This window comes from Schistocerca gregaria, chromosome 4 (assembly GCF_023897955.1).
Source record: "Schistocerca gregaria isolate iqSchGreg1 chromosome 4, iqSchGreg1.2, whole genome shotgun sequence".
NCBI classification, from domain to species: Eukaryota; Metazoa; Arthropoda; class Insecta; order Orthoptera; family Acrididae; genus Schistocerca; species Schistocerca gregaria.
This window is the reverse complement of record NC_064923.1, coordinates 400,767,986-400,791,198: the sequence shown is the minus strand read 5'-3', so window position 1 is coordinate 400,791,198 and position 23,213 is coordinate 400,767,986. Positions and strand designations below refer to the sequence as shown.

General features: G+C 39.2%; 1 protein-coding gene across 2 annotated transcripts in view; it reads right to left on the bottom strand.

Moving 5' to 3' along the window:
* The window catches only part of LOC126365897 (serine/threonine-protein kinase Genghis Khan), a 323,790-nt gene that overhangs the window by 291,077 nt on the left and 9,500 nt on the right, over window positions 1–23,213 (bottom strand). For both annotated transcript variants that reach the window (XM_050008618.1, XM_050008619.1), the window contains exon 2: window positions 10,596–10,806. In XM_050008618.1, coding sequence (XP_049864575.1) covers window positions 10,596–10,656 — 61 coding nt within the window. In that variant the 5' untranslated portion in view covers window positions 10,657–10,806. The remainder of the gene's footprint in view (window positions 1–10,595; window positions 10,807–23,213) is intronic.

The window sequence follows — 23,213 nt, the reverse complement described above, 5'->3', positions numbered from 1 at the left end:
GAATAAATAGGTTTACCAACCTTGAAGGTGCAGCAAAGGCGTTCCATTCTTTCATAGAAATTTATAATACTTATCAGTCCAGTACGGTATTACGTAGCATGGTTGAATTTTGCTTTATTTTTAAAATATTCTTTCATTTAAATATTTATCTGCAGTATTGTGGTGGAAGAAAAATTATTGACTTGTATGTTTGTATGCTGATTATCATCAAAAAACTGTACATCTTGTAACATAAGACAACAAATATACACAGATTATAACATCTTTCGTTTTTCAAGCAACAGATCAGTGTCTTTAAATATTTAAAAATTACAACAGATCAATAAAAATAATTGAAATCACACTGACAAAGATTCCAAATTATAAAAAGATGAGAAGGAAGAAAAAAGAAACAAGTACAAGTTCTGGCCAAAAGATTACTCATTTAGCAGTATTTTTGTTGTGCCTGTCTGCGACTCAACATCTACGCTACATGGTGAGCAGCAATCTACCCTTTTCATAATATTATCATTATTTCAACCTGGATTTTCCATTGTTTATTTTACTTCTAAATCTACTTCTTCATGTGAGCTCGAATCTGTCTAATTTTATCTTTATGGTCTTATTTGTGAGATATATGTAGGAGAAAGCAATATACTGCTAGACTCCTCTAGGAACATACACTCCTGGAACTTTAACAACAGACCACACTGCAATGCAGAATGCCTCATTTGAAATGTCTGCCACAAGACTTGGCCGAGTATACACTCCTGGAACTTTAACAACAGACCACACTGCAATGCAGAATGCCTCATTTGAAATGTCTGCCACAAGACTTGGCCGAGTATCTCTGAGACACTTTCGTGCTTACGAAATGAATCTGTAACAAAACACACTGCTCATCTTTGGATCTTCTCTATTTCCTCTAACAATATTATCTAATACTGATCCCTTTCTTAAGAGCAATACTGAAGTACTGGTGGAATGAAGGCTTTGTAAGCTACCTCTTTTCTGGGTGGCCTACATTTTCTGAGGATTGGCTCTGAGAACTATGGGACTTAACTGCTCTGGTCATCAATCCCCAAGAACTTAGAACTACTTAAACCTAACTAACCTAGGGACATCACACATATCCATGCCCGAGGCAGGATTCGAACCTGCGACCGTAGCAGTCGCGCGGTTCCAGACTGTAGCACCTAGAACCGCTCGGCCACTCCAGCTAGCTTCTGAGGATCCTTCTGAAGAATCTCAGTCTGACATCTGCCTTATCTACAATTAGTTGTGTGTCTTCATTCCAATTTAAATCACTCCATACACATACTCATAGACATTTTATGGAAATAAATGCTTCCAGTGATTGTTCTGCAACTATGTAATTATACAACAAAGGGCATGTCTGTCTATGTATTTGCAACAGGGTCATTCCATGTCAAGGAGACCAGAGGTCCTGGCTCTACCATCTCCAAATGTAATCAAATTTGGTGTGATGGTTCTACATGGTCTTTGATGGTTACACACCTTATTTCACTTCAGTACCTTCAGTGGTTGAATTTTTAGGGGCTTGTAAAGAGAGTCTACTCACCTTTGCATCACATACAAAAATAAAAATGTGCCAAGTTTGCTAGACTTTTTTAAAAGTTCTAGCAAAGCTTTTGTTGTTTGATTTAATATACACAGAGAACTTTTTATGCTGAATCACACCATTGCAAAAATTAGGGTTTTAGCCATACCTCAATATAGATACAAGCCTCTGAAGTGGTTACAAAATTCATTGTGATATTATGAAAGCCAAGGTTTGACCGACCACTGCTACTTTTCATATGAACCAACCCACACCAAAACTTTAGAGGGTTATCCTATCTATGATATCTATACATGGATCAAAATTTAATTAACGTTGGATGCCTAGATGAAAAGATATGCATCTGAAAAGTTAGCCTAAATTTTCTGTGTGCAAATTTTAGGGTATTTTTGGGGAGCAACTGTGTCTTGTTCAATCCTTTTTTTCTTGCCATAGCTGAAAAGAGCACATTTTGAGCTTCCAAAGCTATATGTTTAATTTCTGGATCTCGCATTTTGATGGGTAAGAATAGATTTCAAAAGTTATTATTTTAGCACTTCCAGAAGATTGAAAAGTGAAATATTTTCCGGATTAAGTTCCATAATTAATTTATTTTATTCAAGTATACAAATCAGTTTCAAACATTAACTTAACACATACCATAAAAACAAGTACAATACACAACACAGCAAATTTGGAAAACAAAAATATAAAAAGTCAGAACTGATTATGGATAACCTAGTGTCTTCCTGATGATAATGGTGATGATGTTGTTTGTACTTCTGAAGTCATGAAAATATGTTGCTCAGGAATCCAACAGGTGTCTTTAGCAATTGGCCAGTAGAAGGAACGAGCAGAACCATGTGGGTGCATTAAGCTAATGAGGACATCTTCTTCATGTAAAACCCACCAAAAATTGTCATACACACATGTGACATGTTGTCCTGGTTATAAACTTGCAATTGTGATTGCTGGAATTTCTTCATGTGCTTCGAAGGCATTAACTGTGAATGCTATAGCATCACTGGAAACTCTTGTTTACTATGAGCTGATTACAACTTATTGGCTTAAACTGATGATTTTTCTCTTATTCCAAAAATTGTATGTCTGCTGGCAAAACCTTATGTCTTGATAAGGCTGAATGTTTTCAGTTTCTTCTTTTGGTACTTAAAAAACTTAGTGCTTGGAATTCTATCATCAGAGAATTATGACAAATGGTATGGAGTCAATATTTGGTTATCTAGGGGTCTCTGCAGATTAGCATGGGCTATTAGTCTTTTTGCTGTTGCCCAATGCCATCACAAGGCAATTTATTGCAGTTTGTTACAAAAAATTCCATTCAGCAAGTGATGCTAAAATTATTTTCGTGCAGACATACAGTGTTGAAATTTTTGAGATTCTTATACTGAGCAGCTGAACCATGACCAAAGTAAAAAATGTTCTTAATGTCTTCAATCTTTGTCTTTAAAATGTGCTATTAAACTTATTTGAAAGGCATGGACAGCAATGGTATTTTGTCAGAGAGTGTCGCTGATCACACAAATGCTAATGTTCTTGACATTATCTGCCACCAAAATAGACAGCTAATATACGTAATATGGCCTGACTATTCTCCCAATAAAACCCTTGCACAGCACCTTGAACAACAAATGAATAATTCTCAGCAAAATCCATCAATATAATTAATTCATTCTCTGCAAGATTTTCTTTTAGCTGCTTAAGGTATAAACAAAGGGACAGCTTCTTACACTAGTAATTTACGAAATGCATGCCTGCATGAAATCTTCGGCAGTTCTCTGACAATTCTCCAATGTGTTTCTATCAGTATGGATCAATTGCTTTTATTTCACTGTTTCATCAGTGGTCATAGTCTTTAAATGTATCTTCAAGAAAAGCCTCTGGCTGCATTTTTTCTGGACACTGCTCACAGTGTTGCAGTATACAATCTTTTTATTCCAAACTGCATACAGTTTTTTTCATCAAGTCCATGTAATCATTTTGGATGGATGTTTTTGAAACCACCATTAATTTGGCATTTTGATGAATTGCACACACACACACACACACTTAATGTGATCCACACACACCAATTGTAGTACACCATTTTGACCTGAGCCCAAAAAATTTTGAAAAGCTCATTTCATTTCCATATTATTTGCAATAAGCAATGAACATTTCTTTCAGGTTAAAGAGGAGCAGGTGTTTCTGCTTGTGAATCTTTTCCCCATTTATTCTTACTGCAACACAATCCTTTGTGCCTGGGCATAAATGAGAAAAATCTTCAAAAAAGTGAGGGCATTTTGTTTACTTCATCACTGAGCTTGATCCCTTTTCAGTTTTCAGATGTTGCCAAAATCCCATCTTTCATCTTTAGTTTCCTAGCCTTCTTCACCATTGTAGTTGAAACAGCAAATTCTTTAGCTGTTTTTTCAATAGTCCAGCTATTTGGGGCCACAGTCAAAATTTGAACTTTCTGCACTTGCTTGAAGCGTGAAGCGTAATTTTAAGTTCTTTAATTGAGATGTCAATTTTTTTATATTTTTGGCACTCTTCTGTTTGTGTTTGAGCAATATCTACTTGGCTCACACCAGCAGCAACTACCTTAGTAATGCTGCCTAGGGCATTCAGAACTTTGCACTTTTTGTATCCCAATGATCCCTTTTGCGGATCCATTGAAGCTTTAATGGTGGCAGTAAAGCAAGCATCAACAATAGCAATGTATTCAGGATATGCTGATTCTTGCTTATCCTGGTGGGGCAATTCTTTTTGGGCCACTTCATGCCTACATCTGGTACAAATTTTCTGACCTGTTTTAAAAGCTTCATTAATCAGTAACTTCAACCTACCAGACATTGCAGTGGTTACTGGTGTTAAAGCCTTCTTGGTTACGTGTTTTTCTGGGCAACAGCACGTCTTCTGCAGGAACTGAAATTCTGTCATCAAAAAGGCATTATGGTGTGAACAAATTTGAGCATCTTCAGCAAAATTAACCCAGACCTACATCACAGTAGCTCCTTGTCCTTTGGTGACATTTCATTAACTGGTTGTAGTTGACTTTTGTAGGACAGAATTGTGATTACTTATGACAATCAGCTCCATCTGATCCACCAAAGCAGCAAGGTGCAAGATTCTCTTGGTTAATTTTATACAATAGTTTATTAACCTATAAAAATCAATTTTGAAAGCTCATGAATATTCTGGTTGTAAGATGCTGTTATACATGATGATGCATATGAAACATTCCCTTAAAATCTCACAGTTTTTGTAATTTACTTTTAACTGACTCAGTCTTGTTTGTACATAAAATATACAAATTAGGTTATCAAAATATGTTATTTTAGTGCTTACCTTCTACTATACAAGAATGATTATTGGTTATTCCAACACTCAGTTCTCAACACTAAGATTGCACAATCTAAACATCAAAGATAACACCTCACAGAAGACTGTCACTGGGAAAATTGCCAATAATGAGAGCAACAGACGAAACTGGTGATTCAGTAATGTATAACTGTGCGAAGGTGGAGCCTTCTATTGCTACTTTATAATGCTGATGAAAACTGAGTGACAATGCATACATGAACAACCATGCATTGTAGAGTTAATACATTCTAATGCATCATAGCATTCCATTATGATCTAGATTTTGTAAGCATTTTATATTCTATACCGCAAAATAATGTAAACACTTTATTAGCACAGTTACATTCCCTAAACCACATGCAAATCATATACCTTTAAGTTACACTACAATTACCCATATTTTGATTTACCAGTTCAAACTGTATTAATTTATGTATTTACTGATAATCCAGTTTTCCTACATTTGATGAATATTTTTACCCATCAAAATACAAGATTCAGGAATTAAACAATATAACTTTGAAAGCTTAAAGCATCCTCTTTCCAGCTGTTGCTTGGGGGAAAAAATGGATTGAACTAAACACAGTTGAGATATTGCCCCCAAAAATATCCTAAAATTTGCTATTAGAAAGTTTTGGCCAGCTTTGCAGATGCATATTGTTTCATCTAGGCATCCAATGTTAATTGAATTTGACCCATATATAGACATCATAGGTAGGAATAATCCCCGGAAGTTTTGTGTGATTGGTTAATTTGAAAAGCAGCAGTAGTCGGTTAAACCTTAGCTCTCACAATAGCGTGATGAATTTTTTAGCTACTTTAGAGAACTGTATCTATATTTAAGTGTGGGCAATTCCCTAATTTTTGGCATGGTGTCATTCAGCACAAAAAGTTGTCTATGTATATTAAAGCAAATGACCAAGTGTTTGTTAGAACTTTTAAAAAAGCCTAGCAAACTTGGAACATCTGCACCTTCGTACATGATGCGAAAGTGAGTAACCTCTCTTTAAAAGCCCCTAAAATTCAACCACTGAAGATACTGGACTGAAATTTGATATATAACCATCAAACACCATATAGACTCTTTACACCAAATGTCATTAGATTTGGAGATGGTCAAATAGGGACACTTTTTAATATTGGACCCTTTGGCATGGAATGACCCAATACACTACTTTTGTTTACATTGAGAGTTCACTTCCCACTTCCACTCCTTGCACTGAGTGTCAGTCCTTTGTAAGTCTTCTGCATTTTTCTACAATCCTCTTGCACAGAAACTTCTCTGTCTACAACAGCAACATCCGCAAAAATCCTATGGATATTCCAACGTAATCTACTACGTCATTTACATATATCACGAAAAGTAATGGTCCTGTAACACTATCTTAGGGCATGTCCAAAAACGCTTTAGCATCTGAAGAATACTCTCCCTTCAGAATGGCATTCTGTGTTCTGTATGCTTGAAACACTTTAATCCAATCACACAGTTGGCCTTATATTCTGTATTCTTGTATTTTGTTCATTAGATGGCAGTGCGGAACTGTACTGAATGCCTTCTGGAAGTCAAGGAACACAGCATCAACTTGGCACCTGTACCTACTTATTCCTGGGGCTCCTGGACAAATACTGTGAGCTAGGCTTCACATGATCATTGTTTTAGGAACCTATGTTGATTCCTCCAGAGGTGATTTTCAGTCTCCATAAATGTTATAATATGTGAGCATAAAACATAATCCAAAATTCTACAACAGACTGATGCCAGAGATGTAAGCCTACAGTTCAGTGCATCTGTTGCTAACCCTTCTTGAAGACAGGAATGGCATGTGCTTTTTTTCCCAATCATTGGGAACACTTCACTCCTCTAGAGACCTGTGGTACACTGCTACTAGAAGAGAGGCAAGTCTTTTCGCATACTCTGTGCAGTAGAATCGAATTGGTACCCGGTCAGGTGCAGTGTCCTTTCCTCGCTTAGCAATCTCAGTTGCTTTTCTACCCCACGGTCACTTATTTCGGTATCTGTCATTTTTGTCATTCATGTGACTATTTAAAGGAGGAACTATAGTGCAATCTTCCTCTGTAAAACAGTTTTGAAAAAAAATTCAGTATTTTGGCAATTTCTAATCTGTTTTGTTAATAAAACATATACAATAATTGCATGAAATATCGAATTTCCTATTCAAGCAACATTTCGTAAAATTTCACTATCCACTGTGTAATTTTCCAATTACTGATAACAATAGTACAGTTACTTCATTTGGAATCATTTTATTTAAAGTATTATTTCTGATTTGCTATACATGCAAACCGTGTGAATGCAAAATATTCATCATTTGTTTCTTGATTGCTATAGTTCATTTAAAAGCCCTCATTCTTCTCTTTTCAAAAATGTTTTACTTTTCCCAAAAACTCTACATTTCAAAAGTTATTTGTATTCAACATTTTCATGTTATAGAATGTTTCCAAAAATGTATATTTTCACTAAAATAACTAATTAGTCTTGTAATTTCAATCCTGGAATTTCCATTGTTGTTATTCTCATAATTATTGCAATTAGAAAACATCACTTCCTCAAATCTTTTAGCTTTGGGAATCCTCTTACACAATGGACAGCTCTTCCATAAAATAGTATCAATAATTTTGCTATTTTCTAATATACAACAATTAGTTAAAGAAAATCACTTAATTTTTAATTTTCTTTTTTAATATTACTATCTAACATGCAGTAATCTTGTATTTTACCATTTTGTTATTCCTGTAAGATACATAGTTCTAAATAGGTGTTACACACGAAGTCTTCGTCCTTCGGTCCCCAACAGTCTGAATGTATAAATCGCCAGGACCTAGCTGTGAACTCTTACACAATCTATGGTTCATCATGAACCGTTCAGTTACTTCGTGTCCTCTATTCATACAGGATTGTTCCTATATCAGATGTATGGAAAGTTATATGTTACTCTGCGACAGGTGAACTTAGTACTTTTGTTAACTGGGGTAGCCCACTGATCTGTACCAAATACTGTGGCCCCGTGTATGTCTCAAAGCTTATCATAAAAAGAGCACATTGGGTGTTAATAAATATGAAGAGATCGAAAATCCATTGCTGCAGTGATGTGTACTTTATTTAACAAATACTCATCAAGTCCATTAAAAGCACAAGGATGATAACAGAAAAAAGATCAGTAGGCTTCAAAGACATAATTACAGGTCAGCTAATGCTACATCATCTTCTAAAAAGCCTTCTCATAATTATGGTGTCAATTATTCCACACACTTTCAGTTGCAAAGTGTCACATGGCAGTGTAGAGAAGTTAGGGCAGCTAGGTGCAGTCAGGAGTTTAGACAGAGGGCAGGGGGAGAGAGGCGGGGGGTACCGGAAAAGGAGAGAAGTAAAAAGAATGGGTGCATTGGTAGAATAGTGGGCTGTTTAATGCTGGTATGGGAACAGGGAAGGGGCTAGATGGATGAGGACAATGAATAATGAAGGTTGAGGCCAGGAGGATTACGAGAATATAGGACATCCCTGCAATATATCCTACATTCCCATAACCCTCCTGGCCTCAACTTTCGTTAGTCATTGGCCTCAGCTATTTAGCTCCTTCCCTGTTCCCACTCCAGTATTACACAGCCACTCTATTCCACCAATGCACCCACTCTTTTTACTTCTCTCCTTAATCAGTAGCCCTCACCCCCCACCCCCCTCACCATCTAACCTCCCAATTGCACCTAGCTGCCCTACACTCTCTACACCTCATCTCTGCATGCTCCCCTGCAGGACTTCAACTTCCCCAGCCCTGCCCTGCTCTCTCTCCCCCTCCCTGCCCCAGTCACCTCCCTTCCACCCAGTTGCCTTTCCCATCATGCGCTGGTGCTCCAGCTGGCTGCTGCTGCTCGTAATCTGGCTTCAGCTGTCAGAGACTGTGGTCATGTGTGTGTGACGGGGGCACGCGCACATGCTTGTGGTTTTTGTGTGTGTGTGTGTGTGTGTGTGTGTGTGTGTGTGTGTGTGTGAGAGAGAGAGAGAGAGAGAGAGAGAGAGAGAGAGAGAGAGAGAGAGAGAGAAATCTATTTTTGACAAAGGAATTTTTGGCTGAAAGCTTATTTTGTGACAGTCCTTTTGTTGCGCCTATCTGCAATTCAACATCTCTGCTGTATGATGAGTAGCAACTACCCTTTTTATAATGTTCTGGCAGTAGTGGGTTTCCCTGACATGGTATAATCTTTAAGTTCCAGCAAAATTTTGATGATCCATGTGTCTTGTCCCCCATTATATGGATACAACCAAATGCACTGACATCATGTGTCTTAACCATCACCCACTCAACTTCCATGCCAATGACCAGTACAAGGTCTGACGGCATCCTAATCACATGACATGCTGATCTATTCCATTCACCATGGTGGCAGGAGTACTTTGCCTCCAACACAGTGGCCACCTGTAATTTAACTGTTCATGAGTGTAATTCAAAGTGTGTATGTTCATAAAAGAGCTAGCTTTGTTAGAAGGTTAAAATATGGTTTTGGGAGCACCTTCTCACTAAAAACAGTGTTGTCAAAAATAACTCTTTAGCCAAACTTCTTAGAGCTAGTGGCCATTGTGAACCGATGCTCAAATCCCTTCATATCCCACTTCACCACAGTTGTAGGAGTACTCTCCTTCCAAAACAGCGGCCATCTGTAATCTAGTTGCGGTTTTAGGAGCACCTTCTCACTAAAAATGGCACTGTAAAGAAAAATCTTTTTTCACGAAACTTCTTACAGCTAGTGGCCATTGTGAACCAACACTTGAGTCCCTCCAGATCCTATGTGTAGTACCTAAAGGGAAAAAATTAACTGTTTTGGAACAATTCAAGATAACCTAATTTCTCAAGCAGTTGGAAAATTTAAGACTTACTGGTAAATTGGTCACTAAAAACCAAATTTTCTATGATACAATGATGTCAGCTTTGTCAAAATAGGTAGTTTGCTCTCTTCTTTTTCACAAATGTTGGATCTGCTCCTAATGTTTTCTGCCTTTGCCTCCAGTCACCATGCCTTCACGTTCAGTTTTCGCATTACCCCAATATTTTTGAAGACTTTGTATTTTTGTAACTTTATCCTCCCCCCCCTCCCCCCCCTATTCCCTTGATATGTTTACCATATCTCATCCTTTCCACTCTCACAGCCCCACCCCCCACCTCCCCCTTCCCTTCCTGATTCCCTATTCATTTAGGCATACATTTTGGTCCATCTTAATAGCTGGCAGTTCACTGAAATCGTGATTTTCTACATCACCACTAGTTTGTCTTCTTTTAATTTTTAACAGTATTTTATTCTATTCCATCATTTCAAATGGCTCTGTTTTGCATTTATTTTATGTTCAGAATAAAAGCTCCATTTTTCTTTATGCACAATTTCTCAAGCTGCAATTTTTTAGAAGGCATGATTGACAATGAAACTGGGAAACCGGGGCACATGCCCACGCATGAGTGTGCACACACAGGCACATGCACAAGCACGCACACACATGTACATGTGTACACAAGCACGCGTGCATACGTGCGCACACAAGCATATGCAATAGTGTGCATGCACGTGCGCGCACACGCGTGCACACACGCACACACACACACGTGCGCGCACACACACACACACACACACACACACACACACACACACACACAAAGTGTGAGGGAAAAAAATTTTGTACACTTACCTTGAGAACACAAGTTCCCGGAGTCCTGCCGTGTCTCCAATTTTGCCACTGCCTCAGACATTGGGAGGCATTACAGCATCACAGATTGTGGATTAACACATGTTATGAAACTGTGGAGAATTCTAAGACTGCCATCTCGGAGGGTATCACTTCTGTGAATGGGATCCATGGTATCTTTTACAGCCTATAAAAATATCACCAATGGCAGCACCTATGATCAAAAATAAATTAGAATGAGAAATGCTACTATGACAAAATGCCAAGGAGAAATAACCGACAGTTCAGACTGGTACATGCAAGGTAAAACTAATGCTCCAATATTCAAACCACTATTGCATTAAATTATCAATAATTCTACTGAAAGGAAAAGTCACTTGAGAAAACTATCAAATTACAAGTAGACAGTGGAATTACTTACCTCCAGGAGGAAAAATTCTAGTACTGCCAATGGGACACATAAAATGTATCTTTACAAGCCATTAGTTCCTTCCTCATTGAAAGGAAAGTGGGTCAGGGTGGGGAAGGTCACACAGACTTCAGAGTGAGAGGTACCCACCAGCTGTGAGGATGAAACAATCATCATATGAGCCCCTCTCATCCTGTGGATCTGTCTGTTCTGCTCCCACTTCTAACCTTCCTAAATGAAACTAATATCTCCAAATGCCACAAATAGTATTTTCAATTTTAAATGTGTGTATTTGCTGCATGGAATTTTGCCTCCTGAAGGTAAGTCTTGCCAGCCATTCTGTCTATTTGTAATTTTATAAACCATCTTTAAGTCAAAAATGGAACTAAAGCAACTGTATGACCATTGTCCCCACTTCAGTAATAGCCCAATGTAAATCTTCTGCATATGTGTGCACTGCCCCCCCCCCCCCTCTTCTCCCCATCACACACAAGAAAGAAATCATAAAAACCAGAAAGAGAAAATGTTATAAGGCCTGCAAAATTTATAGCAAGTAACACTAGTTTTGAGCAAGAAAAGAAGACAAGATTGCAACACTAGAGAGAGAGAGAGAGAGAGAGAGAGAGAGAGAGAGAGAGAGAGAGAGAGAGATGACTGTCATGCATACTGGGGCACCACACTGAAATAGGGGTTGAGGATGGGGAGGAATAAGAGCAGGATAAAACTGCGCATCAATAGTTGGTATGACCAACTGCTGTTTGATTACACAAGTGTCAAACAGTCAGTGCAAACATTCGCATCCATTAAATAGCTGATATGGAACCAAACAACAGTTATAAAGTCCCTCAATCCAAGGATGTCCATCCAGAAGTAGATATGACCGCCAAGAACATTTTCTGTTTTAGCCAGGAGATTCAAACAGTAAAGGAAAGAAGGCTAAAAACATATGGTCATCTTCTGTATTGCCAATAGTAAAAAGCAAGCTGAAGGAAAGTCCGGAGGTGTGTGTCCCCCTGGCAGAGCTGCACAATGAGGAACATCCCACCCACATCTGTCCCACCCGTCAAGAGCATCCATTATTCAACAGAGTGCCACCCTACAATTAAAAACTGGATAAGCAAAAAGAAGTCAAACCAAACCCAAAAGAGATTAGAACACAGTAAAAGGTCACGGAGGAAGGATTGGAGAACCCCCAGACTTTGAATACAGCAGACCCATCCATATCCACCCTGCCCTGCCAGGGAGGTAGATCAAAACCTTATAACTAACAACAAAAATCACTTTCATGAAGAAAACTCAGAACCAGGTCAATCAGCTGAGAATCATCTGCCAATATTAAAGGCAATACGTCCAGCAGTCCATACTCAGCATGGAGGGGCACGAGGAGGGCCATTCTACCAAGGTATGAGCTACTGCCTGTAAGGCTTCACAACCACAATGTTAGGGTGGTTCTTCACACAAAATAAAACAATGGGATAACCTGATATAGCTGATGTGGAGACAACATTGGGCTGTGGATTCCTTCCGGGAGAAGAGGAAGGAAGAGCAGCATGCTACAGCAGTCTCCTTGATTGTGCAGAGTTTATAAGATGGGCCAGTAGCTCACCTGATGTTGTTCCATTCCTGCGGGAACAGAGATATCATGTGTGCCCGCAAATCCAGAGGTACAGCAAATGTTATGTGATTAAGCACTCCCCTAGTCAGAAGTTCAGTCAGTTCACTCACTGGGATATCCAAATGCCTTGGAAGCCAGAGAAAGACAACTGACCAGGCAGCACAACCAAGGTCAGCAAGGAGGTCATGAACAGTGGAGACAAAAGGGTGGCAAGAATAGCATCGGTCAGTAGCCTGCAGACTGCTCATCGAGTCTGTACATATTAAAACATGGTCAAGGGAGGCCTATTTAATAAAATAGAGAGCTCTGGTAGCAGCCGTCAACTCTGCCATAAACACACTACATGTTCCCAACAGTGAATGGCATCCCATACTGGGAGTAGATGTAAAAGCATATCCCGTCCAGTCCATGGTTGTAGAGGAGTAGGTGTGATGGTAGCTCCCTGGAACTCTTGAAGAGATAGGCATAACAGATGCCAAAAGGTAATGTGGGTGAAGAAGACTTTAGGACCTTGGAAGAGACTTGTCCTAATACATGGCCCAGGCAACATCCAAGGGAAAGTGCACAAGAAAACACTGAGAGCACAGTCCATAGATGGGAGAGATTGAGATCTTGGCGAAGAAAACCCAGCACCAGTACACACACACACACACACACACACACACACACACACACACATTGGTGGACTGAGTCTAGCAGTTTCAAAGCTGAAGGAGCCACCTAGCCATAGTCCAGATGGGATGAAACCAGAGCCCGGTAAATCTTGAAAAGGGTAGCACAATATGCAACTCCATGAAGTGTGGACAAAGAAGCAGAGATTGTTATGCTTCTGCATGCAGATAATCTCCAGATGACAAATATGGGGCAGCCAAGTAAGCTTTTTATCAAAAAGAAGGCCCAAGAAACAGGACTGTGCTACAACGTCCAGCACTGGGTACCTAAATAGAGATCTAGATAAGGATGGACTGTGGCACAATGGCAGCAATGCATAACCTGGATTTTTGCAGGAGAGAACTGGAAAAGACCCTCCACAGAGGCCCATCAGATGGCATCTTGGAGATGGCACTCAGCAGAGGCTACAAAATTGGAGCTGTATCAAATGCAAAAATTGTCAACATACAACGTAGGGGTCATCAGTGACAAACAGAAGTCACTAGCACATTGATGGCATGAGGAAGAGAGTGACACTCAACATAGAACCCTATGGGATTCTGTTCTCTGGGCCTGTGGGGAGCTGAGTGAAATGCCAACTCTAACCCAGAATAACCAATTCAATAGAAACTAATGAACAAAATCAGCAGGAGGGCCTCAAAAGTCCCAGTCATGGAAGGTCAGTAAAATGTTATGATGCCATGCAGTTAAACAGGTAAAAAAAGACTGTGATAAGGTTCATTTAGAAAAAGCCTGTCAGAGTACTGCTTCCATCCTAAGCAGATGGTCTGTTACGGATTATCCCTCCCAGAAATCACACTGATAGGGAAACAACGGCCCTGCGATTCAAGTACCCAGCATAATCTGCACACAGCCATCCTTTCAAGCAGCTTACTGAGGACATTGGTCACGCAATTGGCCAGTAACTGTTAAGAGTTCTTACCTGACTTAAGGATAGAAATAACTATGCTATTTTGCCATGATGAGCTAAATATGGTTGAAGACCCTGAGGAGACGTTGTCTTCAATTTGTCACTTCTGCAGTAGAAATGTGGCTGAGAAGCTGGTCAATTGGAAGGCTCCTATCAGACCAAGTAGTGCTATCCCACAGGAGGTGGTGTGCACTAAAGTCCCCAAGCAGAAGAAGGGAGGTGGAGTCCCCGTACCCCAGCCATGATGGGCAGATAGTCCTTGGCTTGCATGAGGAGTTTTCAGTTCAGGCACTAACAGTGTGATCCCTACATGGCTAGGGGGCTACCACCATGCAAATACTTGAAGACCTTCCCCCCCCCCCCCAACAGAATGGTTAGTATGTTGGGTTTTGGGTGTACTAGCTTTGCAAGAAAGGAATAGTGCAAAGAGAGAAAGACACAAAAGGTGGAATGTACGCCGCTTTGGAAGACCTTCCTTGCTTGTTCCACACTTTTGTAAAATCTGGAAAAAGTGTAGCAAGTCAAACCCAACAAGTTAAGAATAAAAAAAGTAGTTGTGTGATGGGCGAAAAGAAAACAAGTGTCCAGAATCACAAACCAGATCCAAGCAAAATCAGCACCAAGAGTACCAGCCAATGAGGAGGAAAAGAACAGTAAAAGGACAGAGGTGCAACAAAGAAATGGAAGTAGTGTTGCAAGGGCTGGGACATCATAGTTGCTGAGGGCACACTTTCAAAAAGAGATGTGAGCTAGCTCTGGCAAGTAACGATTTGTGCTACAGCTTGCACGAAAAAGACAGAAAAAACATTGTGGAAAATTAATCTAGCAAGCAGAAAGACACATGGCTTCTATATAATATCCAAAACAACAAAAGGAAAAAGATCTTGAAGAAAGGGGGATTCACATTTAATACCCTGTTGGCAAAAAGCTTATTACAGGCAGAGTAAAAGGTAAAACAGGGTAAGAATGAAAAAGGAGACCGGCAATGTTTCAAAGGAACAATCCCATCATTCATCTTAACTGGTTTGGAGGAACCACATAAAGTCTAAAATAGGTTGGCCAGTTGAGCCCTGACTCCCATCAATGCAAGTGCATCATGCTAATCTCTGTGATATCCCACCTGGTATGAAGATCCCAATGACAACAATCTTAAAGATAAAGTTAGAGAACTGCTAATAGATGTTAACTCTGAAATTATTGGTATATCAGAGCACCACTTAAATAATTTGATAATTCAGAGGCTTCCTTTACCAGGCTACAGATTAGCTGGCTGTTTCTCAAGGAGTTCCTTGCGGGGTGGTGGAATGGCTCTGAACATAAAAAACAGTATTTCATTTGAGTCCATAGACATATCACGACACTGCACTGAACAGATATTTGAAAGTTGTGCAGCATTAGTTGAATTTAGTGAAACTAAACTTCTAATTGCTGTTGTTAACAGGGCCCCTAACTCTGACTTCAGAGCATTTTTGCTTAAGCTAGAGAGGGTTCTTGATTCACTTTGTAGGAAGTACCAGAAAGTAGTTATATGTGGTGACTTCAATATTAATTTTGTACATGATTGCGCAAGTAAAAGGATGTTGGTAGATCTCCTAAATTCACATGATCTGATGCAAACTGTGTTTTTCCAACTAGGGTGCCGGGAACAGTAGCACAGTCATAGACAATATTTTTATTCATTCTTCATTACTAGATGGGCATTCTGTTAGTAAAAGGGTGAATGGCCTTTCAGACCATGATGCACAAATTTTAACACTAAAAGGTTTTTGTACTCAAACCAATGTCGTATTTAATTACAAACTATGTAGGAAAGTTAATCCAACAGCAATAGAGAGTTTTTCAAAACTTGTCAAGGAACAAGAGTGGCAAGATGTTTATAGTGCCGATAATATAGATGATAAATACAATGCTTTCCATAACACATTTCTCATGCACTTTGAGAGTTGCTTTCCATTATAACATTCTAAATGCGGTACTAGCAGTAATGGACAGCCCGGTTGGCTGACTAGTGGGATAAGGATATCATGTACAACAAAGCGGGAATTATATCAAAATGTTAGAAGTAGTCACAATCAAGCTACAGCAGCCTGTTACAAACAGTATTGTAAGGTGCTTAAAAATGTTATTAGCAAGGCAAAATGTATGTGGTATGCAAACAGAATAGCTAATTCACAGGATAAAATTAAAGCCATATGGTCAGTTGTGAAGGAACTGTTTGGTCAGCAGTACAAGGTTGATGATATAAAGTCAGTTCGCAGTAATAATATTTCTGTTACTGATAAATCAGGTATATGTACAGTATTTAACAACCATTTTCTGAGCATTGTTGGTGAATTAAATAAAAATTTAGTTTCTACAGGAAATCATATAAATTTCTTAGCAAATGCCTTTCCGAGATTGACGTCTGAAATACTCCTATGTAATACAGGCAAGAGGGAGATTGAGTCAATAATTAAATCACTGAAAACTAAGGACTCTCATGGTTATGATGGAGTGTCTAGTAGAATATTAAAGTACTGTGCTGCACATGTTAGCCCTGTATTTAGCCATATGTGTAATGTTTCCTTTAGGAATTGTCAGTTTCCTGAGCGATTAAAGTACTCAGTACTAAAGTCGTTTTATAAAAAGGGAGTAAGGGATAATGTAGATAATTTTAGTCCTATTTCTATGCCATCAGTGTTTGCAAAAGTTATCGAAAATGCTGTGTATGTAAGGTTAATTGATCATTTTATATCACATGATTTGCTATCAAATGTACAGTTAGGCTTTAAAAGTCGTTTGACAACTGAAAATGCTATACTCTCCTTTCTCTGTGAGGTACTGGATGGGATAAACAAAACGTTTCGAACGCTCGGCATATTTTTTGATTTAACAAAGGCATTTGAGTGTGTTGATCTCACAATATTGCTCCAGAAGTTGGACCATTACGGAATAACGGGAGTAGCTCACAATTGGTTCACCTCTTACTTTAGCAACAGGAAGCAAAAGGTCATTATTCACAATGTTGATAACGGCTGTGATGCGGGATCTAAGTGGGGTACTGTCAAGTGGGGGGGTGCCCCAGGGATCAGTGTTGGGGCCACTCCTGTTCCTTATTTATATAAATGATATGCCCTCTAGTATTATGGGTAACTCTAAAATATTTCTGTTTGCTGATGACACTAGCTTGGTAGTAAAGGATGTTGAGTGCAACATTGACTCGGTTTCAAGTAGTGCAACACATGACCTCAGTTCATGGCTTGTAGAAAATACACTAACGTTAAATCACAATTCAACAAAACATGACATTTTAATCTCACAAAACTGGCATATGATTAGTGAAATGGAACAGTTCAAATTCCTAGGTGTTCAGATAGATAGTAAGCTGTCGTGGAAAGTCCTCGTTCAGGATCTTGTTCAAAGACTTAATACTGCTATTTTCACTATTCGAACTGTATCGAAAGTGTGTGATACTTCGACATGTAAATTAGTCTACTTTGCTTATTTTCATTCACTAATGTCATGTGGTATTATGTTTAGGGGTAACTCTTCCCATTCTAGAAGGATATTTTTGGCTCAGAAACAGGCGGTTCAGGCAATAACTGGTGAGAGTTCACGAACCTCTTGTTGACCTCTGTTCACGAGTCTGGGTATTTTGACATTGGCCTCTCAATATGTATATTCCTTATTGTCGTTTCTTGTTACCAAATTTAGTTTATTTCCAACAATAAGCAGCTTTCACTCGGTTAATACTCGGCAGAAATCAAACCTCCATTTGGATCGGACTTCCTTAACTCTTGTGCAAAAAGGTGTGCAGTATACTGCTGCATCCATTTCCAATAAGCTGCCACTTGAATTCAAAAAACTTAGCAGTAATCCATGCACTTTCAAATCGAAACTGAAGAGTTTCCTCATGGGTCACTCCTTCTATTCTGTTGAGGAGTTCCTTGAAAAATTAAGTCGATTCTCAGTGTATTGCTGATAGCGTTTGCTTAAGCTTGTGGACTAATTTTCTTTCAGGTTCATGAACATTTATTTTTATCTGCTATTACTTTTATGTTGTAAGTTCATGTACTGACACGTTCCATGACCTTGGAGGTTTGGTCCTACGGAACTTGACACGTAAATAAATAAATAAAAACAAAATATCTTCCATATCTATTGTAGGACATTTTCTCATGATGTACTCTGTGCAAATGACTTTGCTCACTTATCCATTTGCATTACTGCAAACGGGAGAACAGATGTATAGAGTACTAAAGAATGCTTACACAATAGAATAGATGAATTTAAACAGATTTGCTACAATTTCTGATAGCTCTACAATTCTTTTGGCCTCAATGTCTGCTAATTTCCTGTTCATACCTCATCCTACCCCCGCCATCCCACTAACTTCTTACTAACCTCTATTTCACTCTGGCCCTCTAAGTTTAGCCTGTCTGATAGTTATGTTGTTGTTGTTGTAGTAGTTGTTGTGGTCTTCAGTCCAGAGCTTCGTTTGATGCAGCTCTCCACGCTACTCTATACTGTGCAAGCTTCATCATCTCCCAGTACCTACTGCAGCCTACATCCTTCTGATGGGGGACTGATGACCTTAGCTGTTTAGTCCCCTTTAATCATCCCAACAACAACAACAACATCCTTCTGAATCTGCTTAGTGTATTCATCTCTTAGTCTCCCTCTATGATTTTTACCCTCCACGCTGCACTCTAAAACTAAACTGGTGATCCCTTGATGCCTCAGAACATGCCCTACCAAACAATTCCTTCTTCTACTCAAGTTGTGCCACAAATTTCTCTTCTGGACAATTCTCTCAATACCTCCTCATTACTTATGTGATCTACCCATCTGATCTTCAACATTCATCTGTAGCACCCCATTTCGAAAGCTTCTGTTCTCTTCTTGTCCAAACTATTTATCGTCCACGTTTCACTTCCATACATGGCTACACTCCATAAAAATACTTTCAGAAGCGACTTCCTGACACTTAAATCTATACTCGATGTTAACAAATTTCTCGTCTTCAGAAACGCTTTTCTTGCCATTGCCAGTCTACATCTTATATCCTCTCTACCTCGACCATCATGTTATTTTGCTCTCCAAATAGCAAAATTCATTTAGTGCTTTAAGTATCTCATTTCCTAATCTAATTCCCGCAGCGTCACCCAATTTAATTCAACTGCATTCCATTATCCTCCTTTTGCTTCTGTTGATGTTCATCTTTTATCCTCCTTTCAAGACACTGTCCATTCCGTTCAGCTGCTCTTACAAGTCCTTTGCTGTCTCTGACAGAATTACAATGTCATCGGCAAACATCGACGTTTTTATTTCTTCTCCGTGGATTTTAATTCCAACTCCAAATTTTTCTTTTGTTTCCTTTACTGCTTGCTCAATATACAGATTGAATAACATCAGGGATAGGCTATAACCCTGTCTCACTCCCTTCCCAACCACTGCTTCCCTTTCATGCCCCTCGACTTTTATAACTGCCAACTGGTTACTGAACAATTTGTAAATAGCCTTTCTCTCCCTGTATTTGACTCCTGCCACCTTTAGAATTTGAAAGAGAGTATTCCAGTCAACATTGTCAAAAGCTTTCTCTTTGTCTAAAGGTGCTAGAAATGTAGGTTTGCCTTTCCTTAATCTATCTTCTAAGATAAGTCATAGGGTCAGTCTTGCCTCACATGTTCCAACATTTCTACAGAATCCAAACTAATCTTCCCCGAGGTCAGCTTCTACCAGTTTTTTCCATACAATCTACAAATTTTCCATCCAAAATCTTCTCTCAGTTTTCTTCCTGTCTCTTCATCTACAACTACATCTATACTCTGAGTTTTGTTTTCATGACCTTACTGCAATATATCTTTAGGATGTTGTAATATGTTAGGCGAACCCTCTAGGAACACACGTTCTTGGAATTTAACAGAAAATCACACCACGGTGCACAATGTCTTTCTTATATTATGTCAGTGGAGTTTGATGGGCAATCCTGTAACACTTTTATAATTACTAAAATAACTTGTGATAAAAGATACTGTTCTTTTTTGGATGTTTTCTTTTACATTTATCAATGCGAATGCTATTTGATTTGCATCACACACTGAGGAACTATACTCAAATATCAGTTGAACAAAAGTTTTGTAAGGTATTTCCTTCATGGAAAGAGTTCACTTGCCAAGTATTCTTCCAAGGAATCTCAGTCTGACGTGAACCTTTCCTACAATCATTCAATACATGTACTCCCAGCCATTTAACAGATGTGACCATCTGAAGTGACAGTTTGGCAACTATTGTGAGCAGTTTTGTCCTAGTCCTATTCCTCCCTCCCCTCAATCCCTATCTCACTGTGGGGAACACACTACCAGCCTGGCATGCATGATCGTCATCTCTCTGTGGTGCTACATTCTTTTCTTCGTCTCTTACCTTGTTACCCCTCTCACAGCACTCCTCATCTTTTGCTCCCTCTTTCTTTGTTACGCACTTCATTTGCTCCACCCAATACATTCTCAAACTAGCTGTACTACATTTTTGCCATAACATGGTATCTCTGTTTTGTATTATTATTAAAATCTGTGTGTGTAAGCTGAGCTACAATGTACCTGTTATGGTTTATATGCCTATCTACTATGCAATGCCTCAATACAAATCAACTGGTTACTTTACTGTGTTTTTTTTATGCCAAACAACTTTTACAGTATTGCTCACTACCTTGGGGAACACTACAAATCACTTCTGTTTTACTCTATGACCTTCTGTCAGTTACTATGAACTGTGATCTCTCTGACAGGAAACCACGAATCCTGTCACATAACTGAGACAATATTCCGTAAGCATGTAATCTGACTACAAGCCACTTGTGAGGAACAGTGTCAAAAGGCATGTGGAAATCTAGAAATAGAAAATCAATTTGAAATCCCTTGTCAATAGCGCTCAACAACTCAAATGAGTAAAGGGCTAGTTGTGTTTTACAAGAACAATGTTTTCTAAAACCATGTTGACTGTGTATCAACAGACAGTTCTCCTTGCAAATTTGTCTTCAGTCTCTAAACCATTGTAATACCTTATCCAGTTTTCTTTACAATTCAGTAACTAAACTAAGGAGTATGCAGAATGATAAGTGCATGCCTTTATCTCACCCAACCATGGGATAGCCAAATCAAATCCTAGTAATGCAAGAAACTTTCACTGAAGTCAGTTAATTGCTAAGGTGTGAAGTGCATCTGATATTTGGTTTCTTATAACAAGATCATGCTCCAGTGTATTTGATTCTTTGATTTGTCCAAGACTTTTGATACTGTTGACCATAAAATGCTACTAAACAAGTTAGACACACTATGTACAAGAGAAATAGCAAAAAAATGCTTCCAGTCTTATCTGGAAAACAGGATGCAACAGTCATTGTTAAAACACTAGGATTCCTATTAGAGCAATGAAAGCAGCAACTGGGCGACGTGGTACTAAATTAACAGTGAATATAAAGGAAACAAACAGTATGCACTTCAGCTTGAAGAAGGAAAATAACTGTCACATTAATCATAGATGGTAAATCTATTGATGGTGTAATAATCGGAAGTTCTTAGGGCTGAATATTGATTGCCAGTTAACGTGAAATAACGCACAAAGAAATTGGCATAAAGAATGTCAGATGTTATGGTCTTAGGGTTCTATCAGTAGTTTGTAACAACAAATGTCATGTGGTGACACACTGTTCCTGCGAATCCTCAATTCTTACCAATGGGATTCTTTTCTGGGGATCAAAGGCACAAGATATGTGCATGATTTTTAAACTGTAGAAAAGGGCTGTGAGATTAACAACTAGAAGTAAAGTTGGGCTCACTGTAATAAACTATTCTGCAGTATCTGCACTTACTCTCTGACCCGGCAGCAACAGCAGACACATCCATGTCCTGCAGTTCACCGAGCCTCAGGCATCATCCACATCCTGCAAAGGAGCCTGCAGGCCAGCTACAACCACAACAGTTTCCGGGTAGCGAGCTAACACAGCAACAACAATAACAATGTGGCTTGTTATGAATGAGGACTCTGGACATCACCACTGCAAGCACTACACTCATTGACAGGCAGCATTCGAATTGACAACATGAGGTACAGCCAGTGGAGGACTACTACTTTCTGCAAACCACTTGCCATAAATATCCATACTGTATACCTCTGCCTCAGCTGTACTCCTGCCGTTGCACAGACTCCAGACTCAGTTATTGTTCGCAATTATTCCAGGCAACTGCGCAGACCGCTCCACAATTCATCATACGGAGTATACTACCAAATGGCTTTGCCCATCAGGAATCAGGGAAGAACCTTATTCAAGAGGACACAAACATCCAGACTTAGGCCTTGTGCTATGCCTCACTGGGCCAGGGCTTCGTGATGAGCCTTACTATGGAGTTATTTGATGTGCTCTATCTACCAGTGATTCACATCACATCTGAACATAAACCAGTAGCGTTATTTCTTCCTGTAACTGTACATGAATACACAAGTATCATTTCCAGTGCACTTGGATGCAGTTTTATTGTTATGTACCATAACTCAGTACATAACAAATTGGCGATGAGGACAAGTTTTGACCATCACTCCATGCCTTGTACGCCATAACAGATTGGTGGCGATGACAAAACTCTTCTCTGCAAAGCCTCTTTCTATCACTGGTGACAGTTTCCACTTTGGTCTGTCAATTTCACTGTAGGCACTGAGGGAAATCAATCTTTCTCCCCCCCCCCCCCCCATTCTCATCCCAATACCTGAAGAAGTGGCAATCATGACATTTTCAGTCTCTCGTCTGCCATCTGGCCACTGCGTTCCTCTGGCTGCCCAATCCTCCTTCCTGTTGCATTCGTATATTGACCCATGGTAGGCCATCTTCTTGAGCTGCTTCAGATATAGAAATTGGAGGTGAAATCGCACACTTTTTGCTGCTTCCAGCACTGATTTTCACAGTATCATCCACCATAACAGATTGGCAACAATTTCTGTCATACAAGGGTTTACGACGACCTGCTACATTTTTTGCCTAGG